The sequence below is a fragment of the Haliaeetus albicilla genome, chromosome 7, assembly GCF_947461875.1.
Source record: "Haliaeetus albicilla chromosome 7, bHalAlb1.1, whole genome shotgun sequence".
Lineage (NCBI taxonomy): Eukaryota > Metazoa > Chordata > Aves > Accipitriformes > Accipitridae > Haliaeetus > Haliaeetus albicilla.
The window spans coordinates 44,983,514-44,997,722 of record NC_091489.1 but is presented as its reverse complement, the minus strand read 5'-3'; the positions used below and the strand labels follow the sequence as shown (position 1 = coordinate 44,997,722).

The window sequence follows — 14,209 nt, the reverse complement described above, 5'->3', positions numbered from 1 at the left end:
AGGTTTTGGTGTTGAGTTGCCCTGTCCCCCCATCCTGTGCCACGGTTGCGTTAAAATTTTGTTAATGGGAGCTTGTTAAATCGTTAAGTTGGAATGGAAAAATGAGGTCCTGGTGCTCTGCCTTTCGGAACTACTTATCCTAAAGGGACAACTTGCCCTTTATAGTGTTAGTTTCCCTGTACGAAACATTTCAAGCTATGCATGGTCACCTCTTGCCTCTCAGCTGCTCATTGCAGATCCTCAGAAGGGATCTGTAGATCAGAGTTAAAAACCTGGTTTAGGCTGCTGAGCTTCATAGTCCTGAGAGTGAAATGAATGGTCGGTATTTGCGATGTGCTTTTTAGTATCTGCATCAACCCGTCTCCCATGTTACTGATATAGTCATGGTTCTTGCGGGCTTTAAAGAATGAACAAGCACAAAGCTGGGGGTCTATAAGATGCGTATCAATGTTTGTCTTTCAGAGCTTTAATGGGAATAGAGACTATCCTGAACTTTGGCTTTCTTCTGTTATATTTTTAAGAATTCTTTTGTTTTCCTCCTTTCTATTGGTTAAGTTAGAAGATGAAATGCTAATAACTAATTTTACTAGAGGGTTCTTTGCGTGTTTTGCGGAAATAAAATAACTGGTAGTCTCAAGCCTTCTAATGCCTTCATTTCTAGGCAAAAAAAAATGTAAGAGGGTGTATTTCTTTAGTCAGTCCTTAAATGAAGAACTTATCTCCCGAATGGTGATGCTTTTTGGCACTTTGCTATATGCGTGCTTCTCTTGTGTATTAGGCGTTTAAAATGAAGGCAGCTTTATTACCTTGGTTATAGGATGAGATGTTGATGTAATTGTTATTATTATCCGATAGAAAAATCGACAGTTTGTTTTTGGAGAGAAATGGGTATGTGGTGTCACTTGCTCTCCTCTGGCACCCTTACTGCTAACCTGCAAAGAAAATCCCTGGATGAGCTCTTTTATGGTAATTTGCTCTGCAGTCAGCAGCTACCTCAAGTGTGTTTCTGACCACCTGCAGCTGCTGTCAGCTGTGCAAACTGAATTTTAATTGATTTATAAATGTAGCTAATTATGGGGGCTGTTTTAGTATTGTGAATTTTGTTTTGACTTAAACAGGAGGTCGGGTCTATTTGTCACTTTTCTTTCATGCTAGTAAAACACACAGAAATAGAAGTTGTGTTGTAGCCCTTAACTGGCACTGTATGTTAAGTCCCCACCTGTTTCAAAGTACAGCTAGCCGAATTTGTTCTCTGTGGCCTGTAGTCCTTCCGAGAATCAGCTATTCTGAAAAAGACAAGTTTGATTATCTCCTGTATTTTACAGTAGAAACAGTTAGACTTTCAGCTACTTATCTGATACTTTGTGAGAGAATAGTTGCAATAGACTGTCATGCTTTCACCTTCAGTGTTCAGGCACTGTCCCTTTAGGAGAAGGACTGTGACACATGTTGGACGTGGTAGCAGAGGACTGGCCTTGAAGATCTAAGAGATCTCTTCCAGCTCATTGTTGCTTTGATGATAGTTGTGCCATAAGGACGTAGATAGATCGATTCATTATGCACAATTTGAGTAAAGAGTGAGTTTGGCTGAGCTCTTCTACTTATTATAGGACTAAATAAATTGAAGCCAGGTTTCCTTTTGTGGAAATAAATAATCTTTGCTGCCCCAGCCCTGTGTATGGTTTCCATTGCTAACTCACCAGTAAAACATAAATATTGTGGTTATATATTACCTGATTATTAACATTCAGCCAAAAGGCACCAGAGCCAGGGTTCCTTGAAACAATATGCGCTTTTGATGGATGAGAATGCAGAGGAGGAGACGGCAGTCGTGACTCAGTCCTCAATGAGGTTAGAAACCTTCTTGCTGCAATGAAAGCGTATTCTTGCCAAGGGATCTCAGGAAATGCACCGACTCTGCCTTCTAGGCAAGCTGAGGTAATTAACTTAAGTGTGGGATATAGCTTTCTGCAGACATATGTGATGTTCCTTTTGAGCATAATAAATCATTTTTGTATTAAAAGCTGGAGGAAGACCTGTAGTCGTAAAACCCCCTTTTGCAACAATCTTGCTGTCCTTGCATATGGTTGGCGGTGAAAAAGAGTGGTCAGTGAGCTCAGTACTTAAAGGATTAAGCTAATAACCCCTGCTATTATTGCTGCAGGGAACCCCAATCTATATGCAAGCTTCTTTTACACTGGGGAGTAAATCACATTAGCTGTTTTATGCGCCATTATTGTAAAGTGGATTCTCATTTGAGATACTGCAGTGGCTTTATGGCTCGCTGAGCAGGGAGGTGGACTTTTCCCCTTGCCCAGCTTTAATATTCCCCCATTCTTCTCATCCCAGAGAAGGGACAAAAATGAATGTTCGGCAGTCACTGGCTCGGGTGCTTTCTCAGCAGAATGGCCTTAAGTAGACCTGGAGAGGTTGCTGCAGATGAAGTCCCCAGAGTTTTTGTCTGTGTATCTTCTTGTGTAATCCCAGCATTGAAAGAAATTGTCATTCCTTCATAGCAGGTATGCCAAGAAAATATGGTTACTGTTGATATTTTTTTTTGTTTGTTTGTTTTGGTCGTGCTTTTCTCTGAACTTCAGAGCTGAGCTTTCCTTTGAAGCACCGTGTGAGTTCACTATATTCAAAAACTCTTACACGCCAAATACAAACCAACAGTGACTTTGGGGTTATTGGAGGATTTCTTTTAAAGCACCATTGCGCTCGCATTCCCTAGGTGTTAGGGGTCATAGGCGCACCTATGAGGTGACACGGCGCGGGTGCTGCGATGGCTGAGGGTGGGGTGTCTTCTGCTGAGGACAGCAAGGCTAATGAGGACCTTGCTGTTGGACAGAGGCACTTTGCCCCTGAGCATTGCTTTCTCATCCTCCGGAGGGGAATGCAGTGATTGGGGAAAGCTGCTCATTTAATAATACAGCTTCAGAGAAATCAACATGCTGCAGGAACGGGAGAGAGGGGTTAGAGAGTAGCGTGGTCGTCAAGGAGTTTTCAAGTGAGATTTCTGAAAAGTTGAAGAACTGTTCAGACAATGACACAAAGGTGCTTTCCACGCATCAGGAGCTGCGGAGGAGAAGCTTCACCATTAATGAGATTTTTTGGATTAGATGTAAAAGGCAAGAACTAAAGAGGAAGGCCATAGGTCTCTGACACCAGCAGGTCCCCACAGGATGTTGAGAAAGGGAAGGTAAATGTGAATGGTGTACTGAAAGGAACCTGTTTTGTCTTGAAGAGGTGATGGTTTTGCTTGCACTTACCTGATGAGGCAGACAGCTGGATATTATGAGTGCATGGACACGTAGGAGAATACTCATCCTGCCCTGCCTGTCTGCTGACCGCGCTTTGACTCTGAATCGGATGCTTTCTAGTTGTGGTTAGCACCAGGTTGTTCCTGCACTGATAAGTCTTGCTGAGAGATGAGCGCAGCGGTGCGCTAGTGTCACTTGCTAACTTTGAGCATGCTTCTACCTGTGAAAAATATCGGCAAGTTCTAGGGAGTTCAAGGGCAGCACCCATGGGTGCTGTCTCAGAGCTCCAGCAAACACAAGTCAGAACGAGCTTATCTTCCACTGGAGTAGATATTTTAAAGTAATGGGAGCTGTGGGGGTTCTTGATTCACGATACACACATATATATATATGGTGACACACTGCACCCTGTCACTACCTTGCCACTCTGATGTACTGGAGTGATACTGGGATATATTTATACCTGTTATCATTTCAGCTTGTGTCATCACCCAGCATGGACTGGGTGAGGCACGCCTGCTATTTTGGGGAGGAAAAGGCTGTCTTCACAGTTTCTGTAAATGGTTTAGCATCTCACGTGTTGGCATTGCTTCTCGCTCATGTGCGTGACGCTTATCAAGTTGTATGTAAGCATTGGGGTGGTGACAGGATTGCAGTTGATATATTGGGTGACGGGTCTCATAATGTGTATGTGTGTGCGTGTCCCCTTGGACACTGCAGAACATTCCCATTGAGGTACTTGCCTTGGCATTTAGCTTGTCTGAAAATGTCTGATGCATGTGAGATACAGGGAGAAAAATTAACAATTGCAAAGGATAATCCGTGGGCAAATGGTACGGAGAGCAAGCAGAGAGTGTTCCCTTGCACGCCAGCTGTTTGGCAATGCTTATGCCCAAAGTTTCACATGTATTTCTGCTAAAAAAAACCAACAAAGCTTCCAGCCAGACCGTTTGAGAAAATAAGTATTTTCTTTACTTGTATCTCTCAAACTGGTATTACTAACAGGCTTAGTGTAGAGGCCACATACGCCAACTTGTCCATCACGATTCTTCTGCAGTTAATTTGAAAAAATATTGTGGCTATGTGCTGAGTTGGACATCTGCCGCTTCCTTGTGCAGCAAGACATCTCTGCTGAGAGAAGACCACAGGGAAATCGTTAAAATCTCGAGGCACTGTGGATGTCAGTGTCACAGCTGTAATGGGTATTGAGAGGGGGATTTAAAGAAGAAAATAAGATCATGCAGGATTAATGAGGGAGAGCATCCTATGGAGGACTAGTGAGCAAAGTTATTTCGGTCTTTTCTGTCATCAGTGTTAGAAAACTTACTCGGGTGTTTGTGTTTCCTGGCGGTTTTGTTGTCAGTGACTTTGGACCAGATCTTGCTTTCCAGCTCCTGACCTTAACTGCAGGTCTTGTTTCACTATTGGCTTTTGTACCAGCTAGATTTCAATGCTTGCTCCTGCCTTGGGCTGTCTTTATTGCCTGGCCTTGGGACCTCTCTGGGATGTGCCCTGCCTGCTCTTGCACTGACTTCTCAGCACGTCCACGTTTCCAGGGAAACATGCTTTTCTGTGTATTTTGGTGATGATAGAAATTATGAGAGTTTGTAGAAATCCAGTCTGTGGTAGGAATGCATACCAGAGGGGCAGATCCTAGGATGTATTTTCAAGTACGGAAGTTGAAAGCATCAGCAAATCCTGAAGCTCCTAATAATGTCTGATTGTTGTTGCTACACAATTGGCTAGGCTGAGCAGTGGAGTTTTTTTCATTTCTGTGAAGAACAGCAATAACAGTACCATTTATAGAAACGGCACCACCGAGCCACTGAATTTGGCTCAACCTTGCATTTTTCCCTGAGATTTGAGATTACTGCTAACCTTTAGAACCATGGCAAAACTTGAAATGACTGTCTTCTGCTTTCTTTTCCGACTTTTTGGTACAATTTTTTTTGCAGATATGAATCGTAATGTCCAGTTTTGTCTATTAAAGACCTTTCTGAACCCTTCGGTCTCCTTTCCACTCAAGTTGTAAGTTTTATTTGTGCCAAAATGAGTCTGCAGGAGTGAGTCAGCATCTTCCTTTAGACCTTCAGTATCTGCTTGTGGGGAAGGTCAGCCAGAAATTCTGCTACTTGTTGCACCATGTGGAATTAGCCAGAACCGTCCCTTTCTCTTAATTCAATCACTGGTTAATTTAATTACATTCTTATTAACAGGATAATTTAAAAACCCAAACCACCCAAACTTGAAACCTCTAGTATTTATTTTTATTTTTCTAAGCAATTAGGTAATTGATTAAACTACTGGCTATTGTTAGTGCAATTACCTGAATTGGCTCTTGATTAATAATGACAGTCAAGAAAAAGAGCTGTTTGGGATAAACCAGCCAAAGAATATCAACAGGGTAGGCATTTAATTTTACATAAAAATTGTTCAGATTAGGTTACTGACATAAATGCTGTCATGTTTCACACAAGCAGTTCTAGACCCCTTGGTGATTGTATACCTGATAAAATGAGTGAGGAGTTCAGTGAGAGTGGTAAGATTAGGTATGAGAAAAATCCCTGAATTAATCCTTAATAATGTAGCAAGTAGCTTTGAGATAGATGGATGAAAAGTGCTATGTAGGGGTGGGTGATATTTACTTGTATATCAGCTTGTGTGTGCTGTAATACATAAATAAATAATATTTATTTGTAAATGACCCTGGCTTTCAACACTTGGAGAGTAAGGCTGGTGTTTATTGGTCCTAATTGCTTGCTGAAGTTCATTTTTCCATACTAATGAGATCCTCTAGTTGAAGTGTTGCATGCAGGTACATGTATTTCTTTTTTCCTTTTCTCCTCAGTCCTTTTCCTGGATGTTTTGTATCAAGTAATATTAATGGGAATAGGATTTCTGCCCCTTTATTCCCATAACCTAATGGTGCATGGGTCTAATAGTAAGTGAGAACAGCCATCGCACTGCTTCTCAGTCTCTTCTTGTGTGGGGGACGACGTGGCACACGTGTACTGTGTGGCTCAGCACGAGAAAGCAAATGCTAGGCTCTAGTCACCAATAATGCCATGACTTGCTGTCTAGCGATGCCCAGAAATATCTTTCCCACAGTTTTTCTTTGTATATGTGAAAGTCATATGTTCCGGTTTTGGTTGTTCCCCCCCCCCCCATACACTTCAGTGACGTTAGCCTGAGACTTTTCTGTACTATTGATTTATATGTTCTGGCCAGGACAAGTGGTACAGTCAGTGCTCAGGTCTGCAGAGCTTACTCGTTGCTGGCAAAATTAGTAGAAGGCAGAAAGTGCCTGCTGCTGGTTTTTTTTTTTTCTTTTTCCTCCTTTTCTTTTTTTAGTTTGTCAATGACAAGCCAACTGGTAGCATTTATGGGAACAAATTATGACTAAAATAATTTGCATTTAAAATGCAAATGAATGAAAGCGTCAGCAAGGAGCATTCTGCTTTCTTCCTGGTGCACAGACGGGGTACTGGCATTGGATCAGCCCAGCGAGGCACTCGGTATAAAATAGAGTTAATTGGACTAGCTGAAAAATGAAATAGGCTCAGCCTCATGCTAATTCCTGGGCCTGTGATTTAATATGACATTAGAGACGAAGGACTGGGAAGGTGCTGAACCACTGACTAAACCAATCACCAGAGCTGTAAATTACACTTCTGAGATTCCCAATGGCAGATTGAGAGGCCCCAATAAAATTGCGTGAGGTGAAAAAAACCTAGCTTGGAAGCAATTTGTCAGGATCTTTGGGCTCGCGTGAATTAGAGTTTAAGTTTCATTGTTCTTTTTCTAAAAGTTGTCTGTTGTAACGCTGCCTGAATATCAACTGGGACTGCAGTTTTGTACAAGGTGAAAGCTGACTGTAGATGTAAAGCCAGTTGGCTCTTGAATAAAACCTCTTTCAGACAAACTGAGAAACTGGTGATGCATCTCTGAACATAGTGTTTTCTTGTTGGAAGCTTAAGGTGAATTTTCTGCATCGTGTATTGATTTCTGGTCCTGTAGGTGCCAGAAGGACAATGTGAAGAAATGCAGAAGGAATTCAGTATAATCTTTCAGTGCAGGAGGCATTCAGTATAATCCTTCAGTGCAATTGTAGCAATTGTTGACTTGTTTCCTCCTTAATAGGACTTGGAAAGTATTATACGGCAGAACTTGAGCATGCTAAATGAAAATGCACATGTTCGTAAAGCCAAGCCTGCTTTACTCTGGCAGTGTGTTCCTGTAGTGCAGTAGCTGATGATAATACCTCATATCTCCGTTCTGTGTGTCACACTTGTTATAATATCTCTGTCTTTTCTTTTTTAATTTTTTTTTATAGCCATGTTACTGAAGATCACCTTGTCTTCTGGAAGTAGAAACACAGTGAACAGATGAATCTATTCAGCCAGACATTCCTCCAGTAGATCTCTATCCCCATGGAGCACCACAGCAGAGAGGAGATGGACTCAAAAGATGAAAGTCCTCAGGTGTGGGCTGACTCTGCTGAGCAGGAACAGAATACTGCTCAGGTGACTAGTGCCTTCCAGAGCTCTCGGTTTCTGCTCAGACCAAATTGGGCTCGGTGCGGTGGCTTAGCAAGCAGGCATTCCCATTCAACCCTTTCTTAAAGTCTGAAAACTCAGCTTTCATTTGAGGAGAAATACAAACATGTCTGTGGTGATTTCGGATTAAAGCTTCAGCAAGTTTGCTGCGCAAACTGCAGCAGTGAGTACACAGACATCTGAAGCGAGCTAAATGAAGCCAGCCAGTGGCTATAGAAGTTTTCAGTGTCCAAATATATGTATAACTATGTGGGAAAGCGAAAGGGTATTCAGATGAATGAATATTAACAAAATCTGTGGTCTGTGGCAGCCCATTTTGATGGCATCAGTCGAATCAGTTGGAGCTGTGGGTGGACCTTGGGGAAAGTAATATGCATAATTTTTTCCAGTAGTGGGGAAGGAGATATGTTAATCGTTAGTGACTAATACAGTCAGATTCTGGTGTATGCAGCTAGTCCCTCTGTCTCTGAGACAATGCAGTTGAGAATTTCTAGAAGACTGTAAACTGATTTATTCTTTTGAATATGTTATAAAGAGGGTGCTGCATGTCATTTGACCCACAAGCTGAGAAATTCTGACTCTTCTGGTAATTTCCAGCTTTGAAATTTGCCAAGAAAGGCAATTTCCAATGGCCTGTGTTCCGTTATCTATACAATGGGATAACCATACTGTTGTTTGCACATGGCAGTTATAAGGCTTAATTAGTATTTGCAGAGTGGTCTCCAAATGTGAAACACTGCATGCATCCTTACTGTAGTGTTTGCATGAGGATTTATTGTACAGAATCAGCACTTAGCATCCGCGGGGGAGCACCAGGTGTCTTCTGAAGCATGAACTAAAAGGTGGAACAAAGTAAATAAAATATGTAACTGTGACATCATTTTATGTGCAAACATTTTGTGTGAATATGAATATAGATACTAAAACTAGGTTTCCTGCTAACTGTCCTATTTTTCCCATGCGCTGAAAATGGTTTTCAGCATGTAAAGGGTATCAAAAGATAAACATGTTCCTGTTGCCACTGGAATTAAGTATTCTAGCTTGTTTAAGGTAGGCCACTGATCATCATTTGTGATCATAATGTTCTGTCAAAATCAACTTATTTGGATTTAAACTGCCGCCCTAGACATAACTTGTTCCAGTAGTCCTTGGAATCATTGCTTAATGTTTTCAGTTATATGTTTCTCTGTTTAAATAGTTGAATTTTCTACTGATACGGCATGTATATACTACAGAGAAGCAATCTAACATATGCTATTGCTTCCTCATGATAGGTGCAATACTATTACTTGCAGCAGTATCAAAGTTAATAGATTCTGTTAGCTGTTCATCAAACAGAAGAAATTACCTCCAACTAAAGAACTAGCTGAATGAATTAATTATCATAAATCCAGAAAGGAGTGTGAGAATAAAGGGAAACAATATACCAATAAATCCCAAAGATACACTAGTTCATATCTGAGCTTTCTTTCTCTTACAAATTTCCAAAGTGTGATTCAAGAACTAAGTATTAGAAGGTGCCCTTTACACAAGTCAGGTCTTGAGTTAAAATGCAGAGTAAAACCAGAAACCGATGGTAGGTTATGTCCAGATTTCTGTGTTGCTAGCATAATTCAGATGAGATTTTAAATGTGTTTTTTCAAAACAGTCGGCTAGTTAGTTGAGACACGAGGTGCTCTCTGCTTTCCAAGGCACCTCTGCAACCGATGGGTTTTGTGTTGTTTCCCACAGGCGTATGACTGCAGAAGTTTCAGTACAGGATCTGTTTTTTCTTCCAGGTGCACTTTGTCCCTGAGGGGGGGACAGTGGCACAGATTGTGTACAGTGATGAGCAGGACCGTCCCTCGCAGCAGGTTGTCTACACGGCGGATGGCACCTCCTACACCTCCGTGGACACCTCCGAGCACACGCTCGTCTACATCCATCCCGTGGAAGCTACGCAGGCATGTGTGGTTCTGGGCCCACCCCACTTTGGCACCTAGAAAACAAAACAGTCTTGTTTGAGGTGAAAGCCAGTTGCCAGCCAAGTGATATGGTTGGGAAATAGCAGGCAGTTGCTCTTAATGCTTTTATCTGTCCATTGCTGAACAGGGACTTCATGCTGTTCATTTGTCTGATGTTCAAATGTGATCATGAAAGGATGCCGAGGCTATGAATGATGAAATGCTGGTTATTTCACTGAAGGTGGATGAGATTACAATTAAATCAAGGGTGTTTTCCAAAACACGGATATCTTCAGAAATTCTGCCTCTGTTGTATTCATTAAAAAGCAAAGAGCGATCTCTGGGTCTGTCTTCTGGAAGAGTCCTTGTTTTGCATAGTACAGTTCTCATAATTGATAGTTACAATATCAGTCATGTCTTTTTGCAGGGGATCTCAGTGTATTCAGTCTAATTTTGTAGTGTCTTCAGAGAAGTTGTTGATTTTATAGACCTAGGTTCTTTTTCTTCTTCATAATTATATCAAGTAGCTTTTGTTCTCTGACAGCATGTGTTTATATGGGGTTATATAGTATGCATCTGTACCTCTGTGTGGAAAGATAAAAAAAGGAACAGGCACGCTTTGTCGAGAATGTTTTGTAGTGTCTTTGCTGACAGGACAGATTAGCAATGCTACAAAGTGCACATAGTTGACACCCGCAGCAATGCTGGCATAGCCTTGTGCAGTGTGGTCCCTCTCTTGTGCAGTTCTTAGCTGTTACATGGAAACAGTTGATACATGGTGGGATGTTCTGAGAGGATAAGAGATTTTGAGAGGGTGTCTCCCAGGAAGTCACCGACCAAGTAACTCCAAAACTCTGAATACTATCATTTTGTCAAAAGAGGTGTAGTATTAAGATGCTATCGTGCAACTGAGATGAAATTACCAAAGCGCTAATGGAATTTGTATTATGCCATGCTTTATTTTGTTGGAGCCAGACCGCTACAAGCTCAGATATTTCAAGTTTTGGCAAAGTAAGCAAGACTGACCTTAGTCAATACTTAGTTTTTATTTAAGTCTTGCTTTTCCTAGGGGGAAGCTCTCCCATCAGGGCTGTTCTTGCAGGCTACTGTAAGAATATTGGAGTTGGCGTGTCTTCTATGAAATTAAAAAAAACCAGCGACCTGGCCATATCAAATTTACATGTAGGATATGCCTGATATCTGCATGCTTTCTTTTGAGGCCCTGTCTTGTGAATTTGCAGAAAGATAAAGTTAATAGTCATCTTCTGTCCTGCCCTCAAGTATTACTTAGCTTTCACACAGCTATTGAATTTCATTCTGTAGAATTTATCAAATCAGCAACTGACAAAATGATTTCTATATTAAAAAAAAAAATATCCCATGAAGTACTTCAGTTATATAGATGAAAAGTGCCGCATAAATATATTGTCTTTTTATGGAGCACTACCTAATTTTAGTTTAATCTCTAGGAATGTAGGTTCACATGGGTAAGTTGAATTAGTCTGTGGTGGCCATAGGCACATTATAGGTTAGCAAAGGATCAAATGTGGATCACTTCTTGGTGGCAGGGTAATTTTTGTGTGAGCTGGGAGTAAACAACCCCAAGGCTGGTTTGATAAGCCTTTTTCACTTTGTCTAGACTCTGTTTACAGATCCGTCCCAAGTGGCTTACGTCCAACAGGATGCCACCACCCAGCAGGTAAGAAAGACGTTATTTTCCTTGGGCCTGAAACTGTAAGGAAGTTGTTACCGAAGGTAAAGGAACATTGTTGTAGTGCTAGAGTGTAATAAACTCTCTCTGGATTTGTCAAATGGCAATCTTCAGTCATGTACTGTCATCCCAGGGATCAAGGGCAAAAAGCTGATGATAACAAGCCATTATTATTTTGGCTAGCTTGTGCATGAATGACAATAACGGTTAAGAGAGTTTGAGTTTATTCTTTTTAATTAATGTTCAATGAAAATACTAATTTACTGCCCCAGATATAATGAAAAATCTTTCAACAGTGTCCCTTTAAATAAGTCAGCAAGCTGATGTGGCTGGCTTTATTTTAATGTGTCATTCTGGAAAGACTGGGTTTGCACTTGTCCTCATACAAATTCTGACCCAAATGCCTTTAAGTCCATAAAAGGCTCTCAAGGGATAGAAACTTTGGATCAGATTCTAGGTTTACTAGAGACTTCACATGAAATTAATTGTAAAAGCTGAAGAAGTTCAGTTACTGGCTCCCTTACCTTACCGTGGCATCCCAGCTCTGATGTGTTTGCCAGTGCTGAAGTGGGCTAGGAACAGAATAAAATTGGAGCCCGTGTTTATAAAGTTTTGATGATTTTTCTTTTTTTCACTTATCATGGATGGGAAGGTTTTGTTGTTAACTTTTACTCGTATCTTTGGGGACTGCGTTGTGGTAATCAGGTGTAGGTGCTTTCAGATCTAGATCTCTAGTTCAAATTCTCTGCTTGTCAAAGAAGCTTAAAATCATTACTGCTCAGTGAATCTTTAATGGCACATGTGAATTGACATGTTAGATCTGAATCATTACTAATGCAATCATTAAAATGCATATTTATTGACAGTCTTGGGGCAGAGTGAAGGGTTGAATGTGCACTGAAAAGAAATTTTCTTCTTGCTAAAAGAATACCTTCTAAACTGTTGAGGCACAGGCAGGAAATGGTATGACTGACACAGTAAAGGTGTTACCTGTTTTCTTCCAGTTCTCCGGAGTATTTGGAGTGTCATTCTGGAATTTTTTGCCACATCAGTTTCCTTGCATTAAGAAGCCCCCAAATTCTATTTAATTGTCTTAAAGCTCATTTAACAAATAAATATGTAATCTAATTAAAAGTAGAGATTACTTACATGTGCAGTGCAAATGACACTCTGACAGCAGAGGTGGTGTGTTGTTACTGTCCCATGTTGAGTATCAAGGGCATGAGCACTTGTCTGCATGTCCTCAGCCTGTCCTCCCTTCCAACACTGTCTGTGACAGCAGTCCCAGCAGAGATGTTCGTTTGCTTGTGAATGGTTAGTCCCTCGTTGTGGCAGCTCCTGCCTTTGCAGGTGTTTTTACATCAGCATTTCATGTGGGACATCCCTGAACTGACAACAGATGTTAAAATAATAATCAGAGCTCCTCTTGTCTTTCAAAAGAAACTTTGTTTTTAAAAAAAAATTGAAAGGTTTTTAAAAATAATGCCTATATTCCTTGCAGTGTCTGACATGGAAGTAAAAGTAAGGGTAGGTCTAACGTATGATTAGTGGTAGGCAGTGCTAATATGAGGGACAAATAGACCCAAGCTTGCATGAACCTCTCATTGCTGGCAGACTTGGAGGTGTGCCATTGAATAATGATGCCTTTTCTGTTGCCACTTGGCATCAGAAATGTCAATACCAGGCAGCTTGGTTCAGCTGTCGTCTTGGCAGTTTCCTGCTCACTGTCACACGGTTCCCTGAAGTCTTTTTGCTGTAGTTTTTAAGCAGTTTCATAAATTAATCTTAATACCTCTTTAAACAAAACAACTAGATTTGAAGTTTTAAGACTATCTGCTTATGTTATGGATTTTCTTGTCTGCTCCTTCACTGTTGGCACAATTTGCTGTTCTCAGATTTATTGGATATTTATTAAGCCCTCTGTAGAGGGACAGGGACTTTAGTTTTAGCATAAAAGCTGCTTAACAGTCAGAGGCACAAACTAGAAGCCACGTGATGTCAGCTGTAGAGAAGGATGAAAAATTGTGTGGGATAACGGTGCAAACTCCTGTATAGATAAGCAGGAAACAAAAGAGAGGAAAGGTGATTCCTAGGATCTTAATTCTGCTTTGTTTAATTGCTGAATGGATGGGACCAGTATGGTAATATACATTCATTTTCTTGTTACCACACAAAAAAAAGAGTATGAAAATGACCAAAAATGTATAGTGTGACCAAATAATGTAAAGAAAAAATCATTGTTGGAATCCTGTCATTTGAGGGCTTGATCTTCCAATGAGGCCAATACACCATCTTGCTTTTATAATGGATCTTGGTTCGCTTGAGAAAAAGAAAGAGAAAAAGAGGAGATGCTTCTTTTTCCTTCTTTACTTTCTGCCTTAAAAAAAACCTAGTAAATTTGGAGATAGAAGAGAAAAAGACCCCAGATCATTGGTTTTACCAAGAGCTAAAGAGCTCCTTGCATCTGTTTTTAGTATAGTTTGAACCCAGGCTGTGTAGGACCTTAATTTAAAGCCAAAAGTGCGAGATAGGAAATTCAAAAGCTGCAAAATCTAGACTGAGTTTTGAAGCCTTTCCCTTTGTTCCTGGATCTACAGGTTTTGTCCAAGTCCATCATCCCTAAAAAATTTAAAAAAAAAAAAAAAAACAAAAAAAATCATTAAAATGTTGCAGTTTTTGACCTAGTGTAGGACTCCAGGGAGCATTGCATGCAGGGCACTGCCCGTATGTAAGTGACTG

The 14,209-nt window shown here is 40.7% G+C and overlaps 1 protein-coding gene across 3 annotated transcripts in view; it reads left to right on the top strand.

The window, feature by feature from the left end:
- The window catches only part of PRDM10 (PR/SET domain 10), a 45,594-nt gene that overhangs the window by 1,544 nt on the left and 29,841 nt on the right, over window positions 1–14,209 (top strand). For 2 of the 3 annotated variants that reach the window (XM_069788184.1, XM_069788182.1), the window contains exons 2-4: window positions 7,594–7,783; window positions 9,595–9,759; window positions 11,399–11,458. In XM_069788184.1, coding sequence (XP_069644285.1) covers window positions 7,691–7,783; window positions 9,595–9,759; window positions 11,399–11,458 — 318 coding nt within the window. In that variant the 5' untranslated portion in view covers window positions 7,594–7,690. Of the gene's footprint in view, window positions 1–2,711; window positions 3,200–7,593; window positions 7,784–9,594; window positions 9,760–11,398; window positions 11,459–14,209 lie in introns of those variants that run through there. The other variant, XM_069788183.1, reaches the window with a different exon arrangement.